At 43.8% G+C, this 22,819-nt stretch overlaps 1 protein-coding gene across 1 annotated transcript; it reads right to left on the bottom strand.

The window, feature by feature from the left end:
• On the bottom strand, nt 1-19,852 carry LOC149768207 (putative disease resistance protein RGA3). Its single transcript, XM_089928760.1, has one exon. The coding sequence runs from the start codon at nt 12,873-12,875 to the stop codon at nt 9,582-9,584; it is 3,294 nt and encodes a 1,097-aa protein (XP_089784886.1). The 5' UTR covers nt 12,876-19,852; the 3' UTR covers nt 1-9,581.
• Between the last annotated feature and the right edge of the window lie 2,967 nt (nt 19,853-22,819).

Raw genomic sequence — 22,819 nt, 5'->3', positions numbered from 1 at the left:
CAGAGGAATTAGGCTTGGGCTAAATTTCAGATAGAAAAGGAAATAATATATTGTTATTATGACATGATTGTAGGTGACTTAGGACACGTCACCAGGACGCAGGAGACCTAGGAGAAAGGCGAATCACTGTAAGTAACCTGTTCTAATCCTATTATAGATCATGTCATGTTATTAATGTTTTCCTAAGCATTTATTTTAAGTACATATGTTTCATGCATGATATGTTACAATGCATAAGTAACTTGCATGATCCCAGAAGCTATGGCTATGTATGCAACCTGATGATATTGATATTTTAATCATGCATGTAAGTTTATAAAGTCTTAGCTAGCCCCAGAGGCACTATAATGGGCTCAAAGATGCTACTGAGAATGACTGAGCCGCCAGTGGCTGAATAGTAACTGAGCTGCCCCGCCAGTGGCTGAATAGTAACTGAGCCTGCCCCGCCAGTGGCTGAATTGGAATTGGGCCTGCCCCGCCAGTGGCTGAATAGTAACTGAGCTGCCCCGCCAGTGGCTGAATAGTAACTGAGCTGGCCCCGCCAGTGGTCGAGTCTGACTTCGCAGTAGCATCCGAGAGAATGGACCACGGCATGCCGGGGCACGGTTTCATATGCATATTTTATGAAAATTTTGTGATTTGCACTACTGCTTTGTTTAAATTGCATACTTATTATGCCAGGATGATTATTAGATAAACATGCATGTCAGCTTCTCAAAACCCTGATTTACATGTTTAGTCTATTGGTTGATCCGGTAGGATTATGCAGGATTACTTACTGAGCCGTGTAGCTCACATCTGTTTATGTTTCGTTTTCTTTCAGATCCTCACCAGTGATCGCCATCAGACATGTTTTTATTTTGTTACAGAGCTTCGTATTTTTGGAGAAGCTTATATACTTCTGTACATATGAATAGCCTAGAAGTTCTGTATTTTTGGTTTCAAACTTGAAGGTTGTACTGCAAAACTTTTAATATATATATATATAAGTTTGAATCCTTTTGGCTACCTGTTACCCCTGTATGAGGCTGCGTGCTACTGTAGGCGATAGTCGGCAATAGCACGGCCGTGTCACGGATCCGGGTCCGGGGCGTGACATCTAGTGGTATCAGAGCCTTAGGTTAAACAATAGAATAACCATAAAATGCCTAAGGAAAAGGGTAGTTAAGAATGTCACCGTTATAGAAAATGTTATAATATGCTAGTTATCATAACCTCACTTTAAAAAAATTTTGACTGCTAGGTGATCATTAGGAAGATATGGATGACGACCGGAGACCACCCTCCCCGGAGCCCAGCGAGCGGTCAGTTTCCCCGGATACTCCACGGTCTGCAGCAGGTCAGGCAGGCCTAGCCGGAGTGTATCAGCTTATGGCGCAAGTGCTGCAACAGCAGCAGATGATGCAGTTGGCCGCTATGCCATCAGCAGACTCCTGCTATGAGAGGTTCCGCCGACTGAACCCCCCGACCTTTGAGGGTGGGTCTGACCCTATGGCGGCTGAAACATGGATCCGGGAGATAGAAAAGATGTTCCGAGCCCTCCACTTTCCTGATGAGGTGACAGTCCGGCTGGCGACCTCTATGCTGACAGGAAACGCCGAATACTGGTGGACGGCCATGGAGACGGCTTATGCCGTTGACAGACTCACCTGGAGGGACTTTAAGGGGATGTTTTACAATCAATACTTTCCGGACTCAGTGCACCTGGCGAAGCAGAATGAGTTTTTGACACTAACCCAGACTGACCAGATGTCCGTTCTGGAGTACGCCAATAAATTTAACGAACTGGGACGATTTTGCCCCCAGTTCATGGAGGATGAGAGAAGTAAGGTGAACCGGTTTGAGCAGGGATTGAGGTACGGGATTCGGTCCCGAATATCCTCCCATTTATTCTCAAGCTACAAAGATGTACTGGACCGAGCCTTGAAGGTTGAGGCTGACCTGATACGGTCCGGGAGAGAGAGGGAGGACCTGAAGAGGACCCGGTCATCAGGAGCACCGAGTAGTGGGGCTGGAGGCAGCAAGGGGGCTGTGCCCAAGAAGAGACAGAGTAGAGGCTGCCCCACCTGTGGCGGAAACCACAGGGGTACCTGCATGAAGAAGACCGGAGCTTGTTATTCTTGCGGGCAGACAGGACACATCGCCCGCAACTGCCCTAGCCGAAAGAAGGACGAGCCCCGACATACTGCACCAGAGGACCAGAGATCGAGGGGTAACCCTCGGGTTTTCGCACTGACTCGACAGGATGCCAGTGCTAGCGATCAAGTGGTGACAGGTACACTTCTGGTCAACTTGATTCCTGCCCTCATTCTATTTGATTCTGGTTCTACGCATTCTTTCGTGTCGGTTAGCTTTTCCAGACAATTACATAGCACATCTGAGAAATTAGTGGAACCATGGCATGTTGCTACACCCCTTCAGAAAACCGCAATTGTTGACATTAAATATAAAGATTGCATAATTCAGATAGGGGAAAAAGAATTAGAGACAAATCTTTTACAGCTTGACATGCAAGACTTTGATATTATCTTGGGCATGGACTGGATGTCACAGTATCACGCCCACATTGATTGTTACCACAAGAGGGTGGTATTTCGGATACCTGGGGAGCAAGAATTTTTCTTTCAGGGCGATATACCCCTTCAAGATGCTCCTACACTACACTTTATTTCTGCCTTGAAAGCTGGAAAGGCTGTGAGAAAAGGGTGTATGGCCTATCTGGCCTGTGTAATGGATACCCAGAAAGAGACCAAACTGGAAGATATTCCAGTAGTCAGAAAATATCCGGATGTCTTCCCGGAGGAATTACCAGGATTACCCCCAGACCGAGAGATCGAATTCACAATCGACCTCGCACCAGGAGAGGGGCCAGTCTCCAAGGCTCCTTACCGGATGGCCCCTGCTGAGTTAAGGGAATTGAAGGTACAACTACAAGAACTCCTGGATAAAAAGTTCATCCAGCCCAGTGCGTCGCCATGGGGAGCTCCTGTCCTATTTGTGAAAAAGAAAGACGGGAGTATGCGACTATGCATCGATTACCGGGAATTGAACAAGATAACCATAAAGAACAAATATCCCCTACCACGGATCGATGACCTGTTTGATCAGCTGCAAGGCGCCCAGGTCTTCTCCAAGATAGATTTGAGGTCAGGCTACCATCAGCTGAAGATCAAATCTGAGGATGTGCCAAAAACTGCATTTCGAACCAGGTATGGGCATTATGAATTTCTGGTTATGCCTTTTGGACTGACCAATGCCCCGGCTGCATTTATGGACTTGATGAACAGAGTCTTTAAACAATATTTGGATCAGTTCGTGATAGTTTTTATCGATGACATTTTGATATACTCAAAGAGTCGGAAGGAACATGAAGACCATCTGGGGGTAGTGCTACAAATCCTTCGAGAGAAGAGACTGTACGCCAAGCTGAACAAATGTGAGTTCTGGCTGGACAGTGTGGCGTTCCTCGGCCATATAATCTCCAAGGAAGGAGTGTCAGTGGACCCCAAGAAGATAGAAGCGGTGGTGGATTGGCCTCGTCCCACCAACGCCAAGGAAATAAGAAGCTTTTTGGGATTAGCCGGGTATTACCGGCGATTTGTGGAAGGGTTCTCCAAAATAGCTACCCCTTTGACCCAGTTGACTAAGAAACGGGCCAAGTTTATCTGGGACGGCAAGTGTGAGAGGAGCTTCCAGGAGCTTAAACAAAGGTTAGTTTCTGCCCCAATTTTGACATTACCGTCCTTAACTGGAGAATTTACCATCTACAGTGATGCTTCCAAGAACGGGCTAGGCTGTGTGCTGATGCAAGATGGCAAGGTGGTAGCCTATGCCTCGAGACAGCTGAAACCCTATGAACAGAATTACCCGACACATGACCTAGAGTTGGCCGCAGTAGTGTTCGCCTTGAAACTTTGGAGACATTATTTGTATGGCGAACACTGTGATGTGTACACCGACCACAAGAGCCTGAAGTATATATTCACCCAGAAGGAATTGAATATGAGGCAAAGAAGGTGGTTGGAACTCTTGAAGGATTATGACCTGAGTATTAAATACCACCCAGGAAAGGCCAACGTGGTGGCGGATGCCCTAAGCAGAAAGTCAGTTATAAGCTCCGCCGCTTTACTCACCACTCAACCACAGATTCAGAAGGATCTCGATGAAATGCAGGTTGAGGTGGTTACCCAAACTACAAAAATTTTGCTGGCCGCCTTGAGTATACAACCAACCTTGATTGATAGAATAAAGGTTGCCCAGCAGTCTGATGAGCACATTTGTCAGCTCAAGGATGAAGTGGAGAAAGGGTTGCGACCCGAACTCCAAATGCACCCAGATGGCACTCTAAGGTTTGGCCACCGACTGTGTGTACCGGCAAATGTTGACCTAAAAAGGGAAATCATGGAAGAAGCCCACCAATCCCGTTTCTCTATTCATCCAGGCAGTACTAAAATGTACCGGGACCTTCGGGAACATTACTGGTGGAAGGGGATGAAGAGAGAAATAGCTGAGTTTGTGGCCCGATGCTTGACCTGTCAGCTAGTAAAAGCAGAGCACCAGAGGCCAGCAGGGTTGCTGGAACCAATAGAAATTCCTGAATGGAAGTGGGAGCACATCACGATGGACTTTGTTACAGGACTCCCCAAAACGGTGAGAAAGAATGATGCAGTGTGGGTGATTGTTGATCGCCTTACAAAATCAGCTCATTTTCTGCCATTCAGAATTGGTACTCCTTTAGACAAGCTGACCCAATTATACATCGATGAGATTGTACGCCTGCACGGAGTACCAGTGAGCATCATTTCTGATCGTGACCCCCGATTCGTGTCCAGATTCTGGGAAAGCTTTCAGAAGGCCATGGGTACCGGACTGAGGCTCAGTACAGCATACCACCCCCAGACTGACGGCCAGTCAGAGCGGACAATCCAAACTCTGGAAGACATGCTGAGGGCTTGCACTGTGGACCTAGGTGGAAACTGGGATAGTCACATACCACTGGTGGAATTTGCTTATAACAATAGCTACCATTCCAGTATCCAGATGGCCCCATACGAAGCTCTCTATGGGAGAAGATGCCGATCCCCCTTACACTGGGATGACGTCGGGGAGCGGAAAATGCTAGGACCCGAACTGGTCCAGCACACCAGAGACAAGGTACTACTAATTAAGCAAAGGCTTCAGGCTGCCCAGGATAGACAGAAAAGATGGGCTGACAGAGGAAGAAGGGCCTCGGAATTTTTGGAGGGGAACTTTGTCTTCCTAAAAATTTCACCATCAAAGGGTATTACCCGATTCGGAAGACACGGCAAATTAAGTCCTCGCTACATTGGCCCATTTGAGGTTCTTGCTAGAATAGGCAAAGTTGCCTACAAATTGGCCCTACCTTCAGAGCTATCAGGCGTACACAACGTCTTTCACGTCTCCTTGTTACGGAGGTACGTCCCGGATCCCAGCCATGTGGTACCACATGAACCTCTGCAATTAAATAAAGATTTAACCTATGAGGAGGCTCCCCTGTGCATCATAGACAGAAAAGAGCAAATCCTCCGAAGGCGCACCATTCCCTACGTTAAAGTCCAGTGGACCAACCACACTGAAAGGGAAGCTACCTGGGAATTGGAGGAAGAGATGCGACAACGCTACCCTCAGCTCTTCGAGAACCAAGGTATGTTTGATTTCGAGGACGAAATTTATTTAAGGGGGGAAGAATGTAATGTCCGGGCCCACAACCTACTAGGCCCAATAGAAAAATAGGCCCAGTTAAGGGTTGGGCCCAAATTTTACTGTAGCCAGTATAATGATTATTATAAAAAAAAAAAAAAAAAAAAAACGAAGGGATAAGACCGACAGGGAAGGGTGACCCCCACCCCTGCTGGCAGTCGATGCCGGCGCACCGGAGACAGAGGGGGCGGCGGCCATTCCCGGAGAGGGGAGGCATGGAGCGGATGGGACCTCTCAGAGAGGGGGGTCTCATCTTCTAAACCACTATTTAAGTCCCTGCCGGCAACCCTAAGTCGGAGGCCCCCAAGAACACTGAAAGAGAGAGAGCCGAAGCCCTGGAGCCTAAGGCGGAAGAGCCCTGAAGCTCCAAGAGGAAGGAGGGACTACGAGGGGGAGGAACGGCCCAACGGTAACCAGCAAAAATCCAGGTAAGTGGCCCTTAGGTTAAATAATAAAGTTTTAGGGAGTGGAGATACCCCTCTGTAGGGTATTCTCCCCTCTGTTTCACTGATGAAACAGAGGGGAGGAGACTGGCACAGAGAGGAAGGAGACCAGCACGGGAGAGAAGAACAGGAGGAGGGCCGTGGGCCGGACCCACAGGCTGCGGGCCGGACCAACAGGCCGCGGGCCGGCCTGAGAACGGCCCAAGCCGAGCCCACGCCACCCGGGCCGAGCCCAGCCGGACTCGGCCTGCGGGTGACAGGCCCCGGCCGTGGCTGCCCTAGGGCTGAGGGGCAGCCAAGGGCCGCCGGGTCTGCCGTGCCGGCGACCAACGCGGCCTCAAGGCCGCCAGCCTCAGCCGAGCCCCACCTCTCCGCCGGCCGAGAGGTGGTGGCGAGACTCCCACAAAAAAAAAAAGAAAAAAAAAAAAAAAGAGAAGAAAACGGAAGAGGAAGAAGAACAAGGAAAAGAAAAAAAAAAAAAAAAAAAAGAAGAAGAAGAGGGGGATACTTACCGCGGACCACGGCCTTACCTCGCCGTGGTCGGAGCCGGAGAAGTTCTCCCGAAGGAGATCGGCCTCGATCCCACCTCCCGGCTCTTCTCGTCTCCTCCGGCACCACTTCGAAGGAGAGGGAAAGGGCCGGCCTCCCACCGTCGCCGCCCCGAAGGGGAAACACCACTCCGGGCTGGTAGATCTGGCCGGGGAGGGTTCGGTGAAGGTCGGAAGGAGGAGGAGGCGGTAGATCCGGCCGGCGGAGAAGAAGAAGGCCACAGATCTGGCCGGAGGAGAAGAAGGGGAGCCGGAGAAGAGGGCCGGAAGCATGGGCTTCGGTAGAGACAAAGAAGGTGAAGAGGCGGAAGCCTCTGGAAGGGGGGAGAAAGAACCCGATAACGGGTTCGCGGGTCGGATCCGAATCCGAACCCGCAACCCGTTAAGCCCAAAGAAAAAGAAAAAGAAAAAGAAAAAGAAAAAGAAAAAAAAAAAAAGGGAAAGGGTTTAGCCAAATTTGACTAAACCCGAGCCCAATCAAATTGGGCTAAGTCTGGACAAGCCAGACTATAAATTAAACCAAAATTAAAGCCCAATTTAAGCCAATGTAATTAATTTGGGGGCCAAATTGATCCCGGATTGACCCTGACTCAGGCCCAAACGGGTCACAGTGACCCTAAACCCGAAATTAAACCCAATTAAGCTGGGAATTAAGCTTAGTGGCCAATCGGAAGGCCAATTAAGACTTATGAGCCCAGCCAAGACCCCAATACAGAGGAATTAGGCTTGGGCTAAATTTCAGATAGAAAAGAAAATAATATATTGTTATTATGACATGATTGTAGGTGACTTAGGACACGTCACCAGGACGCAGGAGACCTAGGAGAAAGGCGAATCACTGTAAGTAACCTGTTCTAATCCTATTATAGATCATGTCATGTTATTAATGTTTTCCTAAGCATTTATTTTAAGTACATATGTTTCATGCATGATATGTTACAATGCATAAGTAACTTGCATGATCCCAGAAGCTATGGCTATGTATGCAACCTGATGATATTGATATTTTAATCATGCATGTAAGTTTATAAAGTCTTAGCTAGCCCCAGAGGCACTATAATGGGCTCAAAGATGCTACTGAGAATGACTGAGCCGCCAGTGGCTGAATAGTAACTGAGCTGCCCCGCCAGTGGCTGAATAGTAACTGAGCCTGCCCCGCCAGTGGCTGAATTGGAATTGGGCCTGCCCCGCCAGTGGCTGAATAGTAACTGAGCTGCCCCGCCAGTGGCTGAATAGTAACTGAGCTGGCCCCGCCAGTGGTCGAGTCTGACTTCGCAGTAGCATCCGAGAGAATGGACCACGGCATGTCGGGGCACGGTTTCATATGCATATTTTATGAAAATTTTGTGATTTGCACTACTGCTTTGTTTAAATTGCATACTTATTATGCCAGGATGATTATTAGATAAACATGCATGTCAGCTTCTCAAAACCCTGATTTACATGTTTAGTCTATTGGTTGATCCGGTAGGATTATGCAGGATTACTTACTGAGCCGTGTAGCTCACATCTGTTTATGTTTCGTTTTCTTTCAGATCCTCACCAGTGATCGCCATCAGACATGTTTTTATTTTGTTACAGAGCTTCGTATTTTTGGAGAAGCTTATATACTTCTGTACATATGAATAGCCTAGAAGTTCTGTATTTTTGGTTTCAAACTTGAAGGTTGTACTGCAAAACTTTTAATATATATATATATAAGTTTGAATCCTTTTGGCTACCTGTTACCCCTGTATGAGGCTGCGTGCTACTGTAGGCGATAGTCGGCAATAGCACGGCCGTGTCACGGATCCGGGTCCGGGGCGTGACATGGAGAAAGTCTAATTGGAGCATAAGATCGTTAGTTGGGAAGCCGATAGATGGGATCGATAGGTAGTTTGAAGAAAATTGGATCGGATTAGTGAAAGGGCTAGATGAGATAAACTCGAGTTAATCCATTCAGGTCTTGCATGGTTGATCTACAATTGGTCAACTAGAGATGGAATTAGATGGAGACTATAGTGAATTAGGTTTGAAATAAATTGGGGTAGGTGAATTAGATCATAGTGAATGGATTACACTCTCTTAGATGGAGAGACAAATCGGAATTGTTGGGCTCCATCCATAGAAACCCTAGTGCCTTCTTTCTTCTAATAAAGGAGGCGGCATCCTGGGTTCCCATCATCCTCATCTTCACATGCCGCCAACATTATTATCTATTAGAAGTAGAAAGCGATCTGCTAGGACTTTTATGGATAAAAAAGATTGCAGTCAGTTTGATAATACTCGAGTGACATTTTTTCTTCAGTCCGAACTAAGAAATCAATTAGAAATGATGCAAAATAGATGTTATTCTACCGTTCAAAGATTTCTATATGAGAAGTATGAATCGGAGTTTGAAGGGAAAGGAGACGTGGACTTGCAATAGATAGAGGAGGATTTATTTAATGACATAGTTTGGGCTGAAAGAGAGAAGAAGACTTGTAAGGTAAGTTCTTCTAGTAGCATTCCTTTGGTCATAGGTTGCAAGAGATCCAGTGCTAAGTAAAGTTCTGGAGGATAGGCATATGTTGATCGAAGAAGCTGAGACTAATAATTGTCTAGAATGGCTTCCCAAATGTTTAATTCAGCCAGGGTGAATGCATGGTTTGCGTAACAGATGCAACATGCCTTCATCCTAGCATAGCAGTAAGGAGGCAGCAAGATAACCACATGACAGCTTACATAAACTGGTAAGATACGTAACAAAATTCACGACAATATATTTGAACTAAAAGAACGGAAAGTAAACAAAAATTGGAAATAATAGATTTTCTTCTCAAGTTATCATTTATACTTACAAACCAACATCCTATTTTGGAATGAGTGCAGAACTAACCGCTCAGATAATTCAACTCGAAGAACTATCACCAATATCTCTTAAAGGAATATGCTGTATTTTAGGCCAATCAGCTCCATTTCTTCCGCAACAACGTTGCAAAAATGTGCATCCACTGATAGCTAGATATTTCAGGGAGTAAGGTAATCCTTCTGTCGGTAATGATGTGAGCATTGGAACATTGCAAATTTCCATATGATTAAGAGAGGGTAACAGATGCATTCGGGTTGGCAGGGATTTGAGATTGTCACAAAAATGAAGTCGAAATTCTTTTAGCGTTGCAGGCAGTCCCCCATCACCAAAGGATGATAGTTTTTGGCATGATGATATCTCTAAAAGTTCAAGAGAAGCAAGATCTTGCAAGGCCACTGACTTAAGCTTATCACATCCTTCAATCTTCAGTTCTCTAAGAACTTTCAAGTTATGAAGATAGCCTCTGGGTAGAGATTTAAGACGAGACAATTGAGAGACAGTCAGCGAGGACAGAGAGGTGAGCTGATGAATCCACCTGATTATTTCCCCAGTGCCTCCTTTTATCACCAACTCCTGAAGCAGTGGAAGCACTGGAAGAGACAACAGTTTCTGGCAGTTTCTCATCTCAAAATATTCAAGAGAACGTGGTAGGTGGGAAAGTTCTTTTATCTTGGGGCAATCTGAGATGACAAGTTTTTTGAGGCAAGCCATTTCACCCTGTATTACTTCATACCAACTCTCCAAGCTACGCATGTTTGCTATAAACAACATCTCAAGCAAGGGAAAACCCATAGTATTGCCATTACCGGGAACCACACGGCCCATGTATTGCACTTCAGGCAGCCCTTCTAAGTCGAGATTTTTGAGCTGTGGCAGCTTTCCTACTAGAGGGAGGACTCCACATCTTCTGCAGTTGGAGAGCCTCAATGTGTCTAAATTTGAAAATGACTGATCCTGGAGCCAATCTGGAAATGATGTTCCATTGTAGTTATCTATCCATAAAGTTCTGATATTGGTGTGTGGATGGAGGGTTTTGATTACTTGTTCTCCACTTTCAGCCAGCGAGTTAGAGCAGGTGCTTTCACTCCATCTGAGCATCAGAAAGTCAATGTATTTTTTGTTCCTCAAATTTGCATCTGCAGCATCATCCACATTGACAACATTTTCCAGTTTTGAGATGCATAGTTCTCCTCGGAGATCCAAGTCTTTTAACTGCCCCAAACCACATCCACTCTGTCCAGATACACTGAACCTTGACAATGTTCGCAGAGAAGTTAATTGGCCAATCCCTGGTGGCATGGAAATCAAATCAATCCATCTATTTCTATGCTTATCCCAGTTCAGATGCAAACCCAGATGCCGAAGATTAACCAAGTTGCTCATGCCTTTGGGTAGTTCTAGAAGCTTGTTGCACTCACCAAGTTCTAGTACCTGCAGATTGTAAAGGTTACTGACAGATTCTGGCAACCTCTCTATTTGTGTGCCATAAAGGTTGAGGAACCGCAGATGAATTAGATTTCCAATAGCATCTGGTAATGCAACTAATTCATTCTGTCTCAAATCTAAAGCACGTAAATGCTTCAAATTTCGAAACAGATGATTCGGAACCTGTTTTGTGGGCACACCATTTTCAGGATGCAATATAAATGCTCTTAAGCCTTGGTTCTCATAGATCTTCTGAAATGTGAAAGGATCCATATTCTGAAGGCATGACACCACATATCGAGAATTCTCTGATTCACCATGTACTGCGTTATTCTCACATCTCAAACATTCATGTTCAGAAACAGATTGTGCTAGCTCATGAATTAAGCCTGGCATTTTGTATTTCAGTTTTGATTGTTGGTTGCTGCTGCTAGATATATGGAAAAATGACCTCCATAAGAGATGGTCAAAGTACTTACCGCCGATATTCTCCAATGACCTCGTTCCCTTAGGCTTAACAAGACCAACTGCGATCCACAACTTGACTAATTCATCTCGATCAAATACATAACCATTGGGAAATATAGAACAGAAAGCAAAACACTGCTTCAGATGTAATGGCAAATGATCATAACTCACCTTCAAAGTCAGTAGGATCTTGTAGGCATCATCATCTGGATCTGGCAGATCACTTAATACACTTCTCCACTCCTCTTCATCTGTCTTATTGTACAAGAGGCCGCTGATCGACCTGACTGCTAGAGGTGATCCCTGACACTTCTTCACTATCTTCCTACCGATCTCCACCAAGTTCCGGTGCCGATCCCAAGCTCCTCGCTCGAATGCTAGGTCCCGGAACAACGACCAGCAGTGCTCCTCCTCAAGACCATTCAAATGGATTGGAGGCAATGTGCGCATGTTCCTTGAGACCAATTCGCTCCTAGTAGTTACCAAAACCCTGCTTCCATTTCCTCCAGCCATTAAAGGAGCTCGCAACATCTCCCAATAATATTGCTCCTCATTCCAAACACCATCTAGCACCAATAAGAACTTCCTCCCACTCACCAGCTGCTGAAGCCTGCGCTGCAGCAGCTCCAAGTTCAAAGGTTCACATCTTTCTTCAGTCATTACCTCAATAATCTCTTTTGTAGTCTTCTTCACATCGAATCCTTGAGAAACACCAACCCAAAACTTCAAAGGGAAGAAATTTACCACTTCTTGATCATCAAAGGCAAGCCTAGCAAGCGTCGTCTTCCCGATTCCTCCGGCTCCGACTACTGAAACAACGGCAACGTCATCTCCCCCACCCGAGATCAACAACTGAACAATCTCCCTTTTCTTATCATCGATGCCAACGATTAACGGCTCACCTTGGAGAGAGCCCGCCACCGGAGGGAGGCGCTCTTCCCCAACCTGGGCTTTTCTCCTGTACTCGCCCTTCCTGAGATGGAGATTCTTCCAGTCCTCGGTAATTGCTGAGTACTTCTTCCAGATCTCGGCGACCTTTCGTGAAATCTTCCATCTCAGGAGCCAAACTGGGTTGATGGAGAAGGAGTGCCAAGGCAGCTTTCTCTTCTGAGAAGCTTGCAGCTTGGAGACGTTGACCCAGGTCTCGATCTCGTCGAGGAGGTCCTCGGCGTCGAAGGCGATGTCTTTGAGCTCGGAGAGCCAGAGGCGGACGTGGCTGTCCTCGATGAAGCGGGTCTCCTCGGCGTCCTTGAGAAGGGCGTGGATACGGCGGACGGTGCGGCGGAGCTTGTCGAGGTCGGCCTCGACGTCGAGAAGGCGGGAGAGAGAGGAGAACGCCCAGCAGAGGCCGTCGACGCCTGCGCCGACGACCTTCTCGGCGAGGGGGCCGACGAGGTTCGACAGCGATAGGAGCTCCCGCATTAACGTCCAGAGAGCCATCGGCGTTGCAGTCGCCGACACGAGGAGGAGATCCGGCAGAAGCTTGACTTGGCCTTGGCGTCCGTTGACTTGGTGGATATGGCCGACGGCAACAAGAGGTTTGAGTCTGGCCTAAATCCGGGGCTTATTTATTTTGCACTGGAAAAAAATCTAAGCTCGTGAAGTGACCACTTCAGGGCTTATTACGCCTACTCTTAAAGAGTCGCTCGGTGTTGGAGGCCCATAAGCGAAATCATGGTAGTTGCTGGGCTTTTTAGTCTTGCTCGGTGTTGTTTCCTTTCCTTTGTAAGCCTAGCATAATGAACAGCAGGAAGATGTACTTGGAATTAGTTTGTCTGACCATGATAACAAAATTTCCAGTTATAGGACATTGAAATAAGATAAAAAAAGAAGGCCATTGTTCCCAAACCAAGTTGTCCAACTAATTTATTTATTAAAAAAAGTGCGAAAATTCTGACCATTGAAACAATGCATGTTAAACTACAATGTAAAATACCAGAGAGAGAGAGAAAAATCATGTCATACGAAAACCATATCGGCGAACATGTAACCAGGAGTACTCGCTCTATAATGGGCAGGGACAGCTGAATCATGAAACAAGACCCCAGAATAATAGTTCAAAGAGATATTGTCAGTGCTGCCTTAGAAACACAATCAAACATTAGTCAGCTAATAAAAAGATCAAAAGTAAAGATGAAAATATGGAGCCATTTGATTCATGATTTTCATTCATCATGCACGCCATACTTTGATTCATTGAGCTTGAGCAGAGACCACAAGGAATACAACTAATGGCATCTGACAGAATTATCAGTTCCTGAAGAATGAGATTAATGAAAAAGCCAGTATTTATACAGACCAAATGAGTGGCCGGTGGCGTAGTGGCAACAAATTAAATGCATTCTCATGACCCAATTTGATAAAAATTAAGAGATCTGAGCTCATAGTACCCCAACCTGCATTTCTACCCATAAGCTCAGGTCTAGTGCCATATGTAATAAGTAGAACCTTCAGCCGGAGAGAAAATTCACAAATTTCAGCCTCTTCCTGACCATGTCTACAACTTAGTAGCCTGAATGAGGCGAAAGCAAATTCAGATTCAGAAAAAGTGAGGTAATGCTCCCAACATAATTTTAGATATGGAAGTACCTAGGAAGAATCTTAGTTGAAAGTATTTCCATATACCATATCTAGCAAACCACGTCAGAATTATTTGTGAAAAGCGTACACCATCATGAAGTCTACATCCTTTAAGTCATGTGGTAGTTATTAAAACATGATATGTGGAAGGAAAAAAGATACATGGTTTGAAAAATGGAAAAACAATAAATGATACAAAGTTTGATAATACGAAGTTCAAAAATAAAATTCTGGATGGCGTAGGAAGTAGGATGCTGTAAGTTACTGCAATGGGTGAGGTGTTCTAGGCTGAACCTTGAGGCTATAATTCACCATCTGGTAAAGCTTAAGATAATGCAAACATATACACACGCATGCATGTGATAATACATTCCCCCTCTAAACCTTCACAAGTGAGATATATATGAACCCTTGTTGAGTCACTTTTGTGCTTTTGAATCTAATAGCTAGATGCTAAAAAATTTCCTAGGTCTTCAATCTTATCATTTTGCTACTACATGAACAGAGTTGGAGAAGAAACAAGTAGCATATCGATCCACACCCAACACATTTACATAAGATGACAGGGTTGCAAGCATTATGGAAGTAATCACAGCGAAAGGAATGCAAGAAAGGCCACATGTACAATGCAATAAATATGCATAGAAACAATAATAGATCATAGAAACAGTTTGACAAGAAAGAAAAGCATTACATATTATCAGGCTTTTTATGAAAGAACTAGCAAACCAAAGAGTATGATGCAAGTAAATACTTATAGACAATGACAGAAAGTGGTATTCAGTCTTCATGTGCATGGCCTGCTCCTGAAACACCATATTGTTTGTGGTTTGAATAACATGTTGGTTATTAAAACACATGGGACAAGTGCTGCAATAGTTTATGCCGTGTCAGTAAGAAAAGGAAATGAAGCCAAAATTCTCAAAAAGATGCCTGGCTCATGGCATGTACCTTGCTTCAGCAATTTGGCATGAGATGACATTTTTGCTTCTCGGCCTTCATGCAAGAGGGATGCAAGTAACTCAAGAATAGAGACCCCAGACAGACATCTAGCTTCCATGTACATACACCAAGCAAAGACAAAAAACCTCTACGACCCCAAGTAAACTTCTTAGGACACGCAAAAGAGGCATGTTTGAGACTATACGACCCAACAACAATGATAAGGAAAGTCTTATGGCACTAGAGATGCTGTATGTAGACCTATTGGAAAATCTTTAAAAGACATGGATTCAAAAATTGAGCATATCTACCCAAAATCATGCTGTACCACACTGGCCAGCTACCATACCAGCTGGCCATCAATACAGAAACTATTCCCATGAACTGAATGTTTGGTAGAAGACAATCACCATAATAAGTTAATCATTAGATGACTAATCAACTTGGCATATAAGATCCCTAGGAAAAAGACAATCATCATTTGAATCAAAACCAAGATCTCATGATCCTATTATGCTTCTAATTGAAATCATTAACCATCTAGTCCAGTCTTCAGCACAAAACGAAACTAACCTCATAGACTCACATAAAAGAAGATAGATTAAAACAAGTATTATACTACTGTATAATGAACAGTTGAAGGAAAGCACTGCTAACTGAGCAAGAAAGGAGTCAAAATTATGTAAGAACAAGTCTTGGAAATTATTTGTATTTAAACTCAAGATAACACCCCCTAGGGTCAAGTAGGTGAAAAAAGAGAGAAAAGAAAAGAAAATGAGAGAGAAGAAAAGCATATATGGTGCCAAAAAAGGAAGTATGAGTAGTGTGACAAGGCCAGACATATGGCACTGGCTCCAACCTGTTAAGAACATAGCGCAATGCCCTAACTGCTTAAGATCTAGAAGATGATTAAAAACTCCACCAAGATAATATGATAAAGAGAAATGCAACAAGAACAAAGGGTCGGACAGGATGGAAAAGGGCTTTTTATCTACACTGACATAAGAAGGATTACTACAAAGGACTATAAGCAAAAAGAATTTCAAGTGAAAAAGGAATATGACAATTGTGAACATCTGTGTTGGATGAGATTGGGTACAGTTGTTTGTCTAGGAGTTGAATCCATCTCTATCCCTCAATGTACAGAGACTCAGCCGAAAAGGAACTGAAAAATGAATGTTGGTATGTGGACACAAGTCATCATTATATGAATGCTCCTTTTTGGTTATGCATACTCCCCTTTGACAAATTATATCCCTCTTTAAGTATAAATAAACAAAAAGGCGTGAATTTATTAGATTTACTGAAATAATTCTGATTGATGGTTCACAAACATCCATCAAATGTTCCTTTTACAAGCAATTGCTTTGCAGCACTCTTCGAATTAGCTGATGAATTACCAAGGACATTGGGCCCTGCTAATGACCCAAGCTAACCTTTCATGAGTTGTACCATTACCTACTGAAAAGAAAAAGTAATGCACATAGCATGAGTCCTCATTAAATTGCAACTTCAAGCACCTAAAATTAATTATATGGTTACTTCCATTCCAAATTAGTGGGGTCAGCCTACTGTTTATAACTTGATATTCCTGTGCTTTGAGTGCTGAAACCTTTAAGGGCAAGTGCTACGCTTCGCATGCTTTGGTTTTATTCTGCATTTATTACACTGGCATGCGATTTATTAATTCAGAAAATTCCTACTATAAAAATATTGATTTAGTTGCACACTATTTTATACTTAAGAGGACTTGTAATTGAACTGTGATACCTAAAAATAATATCATTCACAAGCCAAAGAATTTAACCAAGTCTGAAACTAATACATATGAAAATAGAAAATAAAAATAGAACGCCACTGATTACCTTCTCCATCAATGATAATCTAGCACTACCAGTCTCTCATATAATGCATCCTCATTTAGAGTTTTCTAGCACCTCTCTTCCTTAACAAAGATAGATATACCCAACAAGGAGAAAAAGAATCAGGTTAAGGAAAAAAAAAAAAGCATAAGAGAAGGGAATCATGTCATGCCACTGATTACCTTCTCCTCCATCAATGATAATCTAGCATTACCAGACTCTTACATAATGCATCCTCATTTAGAGTTTTCTAGCACCTCTCTCACTTAACAAAGTTAGATATACCCAACAAGGAGAAAAAGAATTAGGTTAAGAAAAAAAAAGCACAAGAGAAGGGAATCATGTCATGCCATGCAATATCAATATCACTTGCATTTACCTATCACTTCACAACAACAGTAAAAGAATCAAATCATCACCAAATTGGTCAATGATTTATAAGCAATTGAGGTAAGATATAGAACAAAAGTTTGCTATAACGTACTGAAACGAACGGTACGGAACATGCTATATCATACCAATTCGGTACCGATACATGATACGGAGGGCGTATCATGAACCGGTGGAGTACTGATACTCGGTGTGCGGAACCGGCCCCATACCATATCGTATCGACACAGTGATAGGCTGGTAGTAGTACGGGGCCCGCTACCAATACAGCGTGTTTATGTATAGAACCCTAAACAAAATTTTTAAGACTAGGAGCATAGGCAACATGCAAAAAGCATAACAAAGCCAAGAAGTATAACCCCAAAAACAAACACACACAATCACCAAGACTTTTTAGCTAATAATGCAATTGTGAATCTAGCATTAGGAAGCCCAAACAAGCTCTAAAACCAAAATGATATACTTTGCCAATTATGTTTTGTGATGTTAATGCAGAGGTAATTTAATACAACAATAAAGTGTAGAACCTATTATGTGATGTTTTGTTTTGTGTAATCTCAAGTCATGGCTGCTAATGCTATGACTGAACTGCCAGCTTCAAAGTGAGACATCCACAAGAGGCTTCTCCAAACCATATCTCGGACACACTTGCCACTCTTTCAAGACTTTCTCTTTTCAGAATAATGAAATAGCTACAGAGTGGTAATTATGTATGAAAGAACAAACTTTTGCAAAGAAAAGAACAAACTTTTGCAAAGTGACTTTCTTTGCGAAAAGTGAATTATTGATGACACCTTTCTTCTGCATTTTAGTATTGCAAATCACCACATTGTCGAATCAAAGGAAACCAAAAGCGGCCAAGAAGAGCATGACTCACCAACAATTTTGTCATCATCATATGCACAAATGCGCTAGCCTCATCTGAGAAACTTAGTCAAGTATCCTAACAAGTGATGTCATGCAAACATGCACAATCAGTCCATCTTTAGATTTTGATTTGATTTGTGATTTATCAGATAGACTCATGGATAACATGGCACCAATTTATTGTTTTGATCACCACATTATCTTTATTTCAAAAAATCCTTGCTTCAAGGGTAACAAGCTAGCCATATTCTGCTTTACAAATTGAAAGTATAGCATTTCAAGATTTTGAGACCAAGAAAAACCCCTCACAAGCCAAAGCAATATATAACGAAAATTAAAAGAAATGGCAAAGAAGAACTTGCAATTGCATGAAACATCAGTTGCTCAAAACAATAACATTCATCTTTCATTTTGTGAATACCATCAAAACTAAAACAACAGTCAAAAAAGGGTGGGGGACAGTCGGAACATCACCAAGCCGGTCGACGACCCGGCCATAAACGGCTCAATCAGTCATGCCAAGGGTGATCGAGATCGGAAGGTCCGGCAGCACATGCCGGCACATGGATAGCACGATGAGGGTGCACCGGAGCCCCGAAATGATCGCCAGATAACAAGCATAGACAGTCATCAGATCATACCCGCCCTGCCCCCAAGAACGCTGGAGAAGACAAAAGTCTCCAAGGCCGAGCCGGATGCCCCTCGTCGTGTCAAACAGCTCAATATCTGACGAACGCGAGAAGGAGAAGAAGAGGAAGAACAATGACTCCTCCTCCCAGTCCTAGCAGCAGTCTGCTGCGGCGCATTGCCTCTGATATCTGGATGGCATCAAGGGGGACCTCTCCTCATCAAGATTCTCAATTTCAATGACGGCGTGATCGGAATCGGAGTTCCGGTTATTGATGGCCGGTCGGCTATCGGGAAGGGGATTGACGACGGGCTCGAGCTCGACGGACCCGAAGGAAGCGGCAGGGGTGGCCGGGAGGGGTGGCTTTGTGAATAGCAAAGCCCTGAGGACTTTCCTAAATGCACTAGAGTGCTGAAGTTCATTCCAAGTTCAAGGTTTATGTGACTGTTTAAGTCAGCATTTTCATTGAACTCAGGGTACCTTAACCTACTAGAACCCTCTACATCAAACTCAATCAATCAAGGCTTCTAAGCTCATCACAACTGCTATCAAACTCTAGCTCTTTGTCCTGCATCCTATGGTCTCCAAAATTATCCTCTTTAATACTATATCTTGATTGTTCAAATGGCCTCCTTATCTCCTCCTCTATCACAAGCCATCCCCATTCTACTTGAACAGATCATCATCAATATCATCATCTAATTCCCTCAAGTCATTGAGGACAACAAAAAAGTCAATATTACTTCCACTGACATTGGCACTACTGGCATCTTCCTAATCAATAATTGCCTTCCCCTTGTCAAAAATTCTTTCAAAAGCTCCCTTCCTTGTGCTTTCTTTCTTTGACTTAGCAAGTTTCTTCTCCATCCTTTGCTTAGTTCTTCTAGCTTCACGGGCGAGCCTAGCAACTTGTCTCTTAGCAGACTTCTCAACCCTATCCACTTGTGATTCCTAGTTGCCAGCCTTAGGGTCTGCTTGTGATGCTTGGTTTCCACCCTTAGGGTCTACTGGTGATGCCTAGGTTCCACCCTCAAGGTCTGCTTGTGATGAAATCATACCTTGGCTCCCCTCCTCAATAATGGTTTCAATTATCTCACATAAACGATCAGTCTCATCTTAAGTGAGCTCTCCACGCAAATTACCCTCTTGTGTGCTTGATTGAGATGATGGAAGTAGGGGCACTTCCTGCTCTGCAACCTCAGCAGCTTTTATAACATCTTCCATACATCTCTACGTTGTATCATGTCTCTTGATGACCTGGACCTTCTCTAATATATCTTGATCACTTTGCAAAGGTTTTAACCCAAGCTCAAAGGATTGTTCAGGAACTAGGTTGTAAAACTAGGTGTAGTTATTGCAACCCAGCTACTTGGCCATAAGGCTCCTCTCATCAGGGTCATAGTTGTTGAAGTGGTTGACATGGCCCCGCACTATAATGCATGTGAGGTAAGAACTTTATTAGGACCATTATGGTGCAACTCTATTGTACATGAACTCATTCTTGCATGTAGTTATAAAATAAATCCTTAGCAAACAAGATCCAACACAATGCATCACAGAATCCATACAGATTTCATACAAAACGACCACAATTTCAAAGGGGCACCACAACATCATTCTCAATAAGTAATTAAACATATAGGAAAATAAAAAACATTTAATTAAACAAAGAGGAGCCCAAAAATATCTACTTAAAGAAGATTGCAGTAATTATGCTTCTTGCATTTGTTAACTATGCAAACGTTGCTCTTGCAGTCGGTTCATTTTTAGACAACACATCGATCAGCAAATGAACAAAACTATGGGTGAGGTATCACTTATATGTTGATTGCTTGTTTGAATGACCTGGCTATAATGTGGTAAAATGTAGAAATTGACACTTGAAGATACTCTCTTAAAGAAAACTACCGTTAAAGCGTAGTTATTGCTGAAAATAACTATTTGCAAAGATATATTTTGCTACAAAAATATTGAAAGGTAGTTTTTGACGGAATGGGGATTCTATGCATCTTTATCATGTATCTTTTATATTTCTATATTCACACGTAGATCGTAGTCTTTGTATTTTATAGTCTTTTTGCCACTATACTGTTTTATTATTTTAAGACTTTTTTGTTGTATTTTTTTAATTTTGCAATGAATTTCTTTAATGAAAATCATGCTATAATTATTTGAAACCATGCCTTGATTATTGTTGCCCAGATAGACAACCCAAGAGGGGGGGGGGGGGTGAATTGGGTTTTTAAAATAATTTGGCTAATTAAAACTTTGTGGATGATTAATTAAAAACTATAGCAAGTTATTTAATTAAAGCCTAGTGCTGTGAGTAATGTGCGGGGAAGAAGATGAGAGACAATGCACTACAAACACAAAGTTTTATAGTGGTTCGGAGCTAACCCTTGCTCCTACGTCCACTCCCCAAGTCTCACTTGGGAATTTCACTATAACCCCCTTGGATTACAGCCGGTTGTTTTGCAAGCTCACAACCAAACTTGTTGTTTTACGAGCTCACAACGAACTCGGTCGGTTTTCCCAGGCTCACCGACTAGAACCAACCCCGATTGTTTTCCCGGGCTCACAATCAAACCCTTACACACGTTGGTTTTAACTTGGCTCACCAACCAACCTTAAACCCCTTGATTCAATCCCCCGATTGAATCAAGTAAATACAAGAGATAGAAGAAAACAGAAAATAGCTTCTCAAAAAGCAGATTTAAACCAATATAATCGTAAAGGAGTTAGAAGCCCTCAAACGCTTTTAAGCTGGTGAAGAGGTATGGCTTCTGGAACTCCGGTCTCCTCTTGAAAGAGTGGTCGACTTGAATGCAGGAGGAGGAAGCTTTGATTGTTGGGAAGAAGTTGTTGGAGCAGTAAATGTAGATCTTCCCTTTTTCGTTTAAGAGCACTTGGAGAGCTTGAAAACTTGAATGCTTGGAGTGGAATATCTGTTCTCTGCCTTGCTACAGTCCTCTGTGGCTATTTAAGCCAACCCCCACGGAAACTAGCCGTTACTCTGCTTTTTTTGGCCGTTCTGCACACTCTGCGCAGCCTGACAATATGACCGTTGGTGGGTTGGAGTCGACTCGCGCGATCAGGAGTCGACTCGGCTGTAGCAGGAGTCGACTCACGCTTTTCCGGAGTCGACTCGGCAACTGTTCCAAATTTGAATTAAAGTTGCCGTCTTGACTGGGAGTCGACTCGTCTTGACCTGGAGTCGACTCGCCAACTTCTGGAGCTGACCTGACAATTTTGGAGTCGGCTTATCCACTGAAGTCCGTGGATCCAATTTTGAATTTTGTCCACTCGAGTCGACTCGACTGTCCTGGGAGTCGACTCGAATCTCAGAGCCCGAACTTCCGATTCTCTGTCTTTTGGCTCATCCAGTCTTGGAGTCGACTCGAACTTCCTTGGAGTCGACTCGGCTCTCAGTTTCCGAAAGTTGGTCTTCTGCCTTTTGACGTGAAGCTTGTCTCGGAGTCGACTCGAATCTCAGAGGCAGTAACATGGTCTTCTGTCTGTTGATGGTCGCTCAGTCTCGGAGTCGACTCGCGTACTGCGGGAGTCGACTCGAATCTCAGAGTCCGAAAATCGTTCTCTGACTTTTTCCTTGTGTTCCTCTGAGAGTCGACTCTTACCTTCTTTGGAGTCGACCTGCCAACCATCGGAGTCGACTCGCGTTCCACTGGAGTCGACTCGAATCTCAGACCCGAAAACTGCTCTCTGATTTTTCTTTGTGTTTCTCTTGGAGTCGACTCTTACTACCCTGGAGTCGACTCGTTGAACATTGGAGTCGACTCGCGCACTTCGGGAGTCGACTCGTTGACAGTTTCTGAGTTGAAGCTTTCTGTCCTTCTGTCTGTTCTCAGTCGGAGTCGACTCGTACTGATCTGGAGTCGACTCGAGCTCGTGCCAGTGAACTTGATACGCTTGGAGTCGACTCGTGATACTCGGGAGTTGACTCGAGTCTCAGACTTTGGTTCAGCAGACTTCTTACCTTATCCAAAATACTATGAACCAAATCTAGAGACACTTGGACAGGATTTTTACTGAAACACTCAATTGAATTCATTAGTAATCACAAGATATACTCAAATGCTTTGAGCTCATCAAAATCA

Source organism: Phoenix dactylifera, chromosome 2 (assembly GCF_051530095.1).
Source record: "Phoenix dactylifera cultivar Ajwa chromosome 2, Ajwa_hap1_PhDact_Kaust_v1.1, whole genome shotgun sequence".
Classification (NCBI taxonomy): domain Eukaryota; kingdom Viridiplantae; phylum Streptophyta; class Magnoliopsida; order Arecales; family Arecaceae; genus Phoenix; species Phoenix dactylifera.
The sequence above is the reverse complement of the archived record's forward strand: the minus strand, read 5'-3'. Positions and strand labels throughout refer to the sequence as shown.

What these genes read in the sequence shown, in the direction of transcription:
- LOC149768207 (XM_089928760.1), bottom strand. Translation starts at nt 12,875, where the DNA reads ATGGCTCTCTGGACGTTAATGCGGGAGCTCCTATCGCTGTCGAACCTC.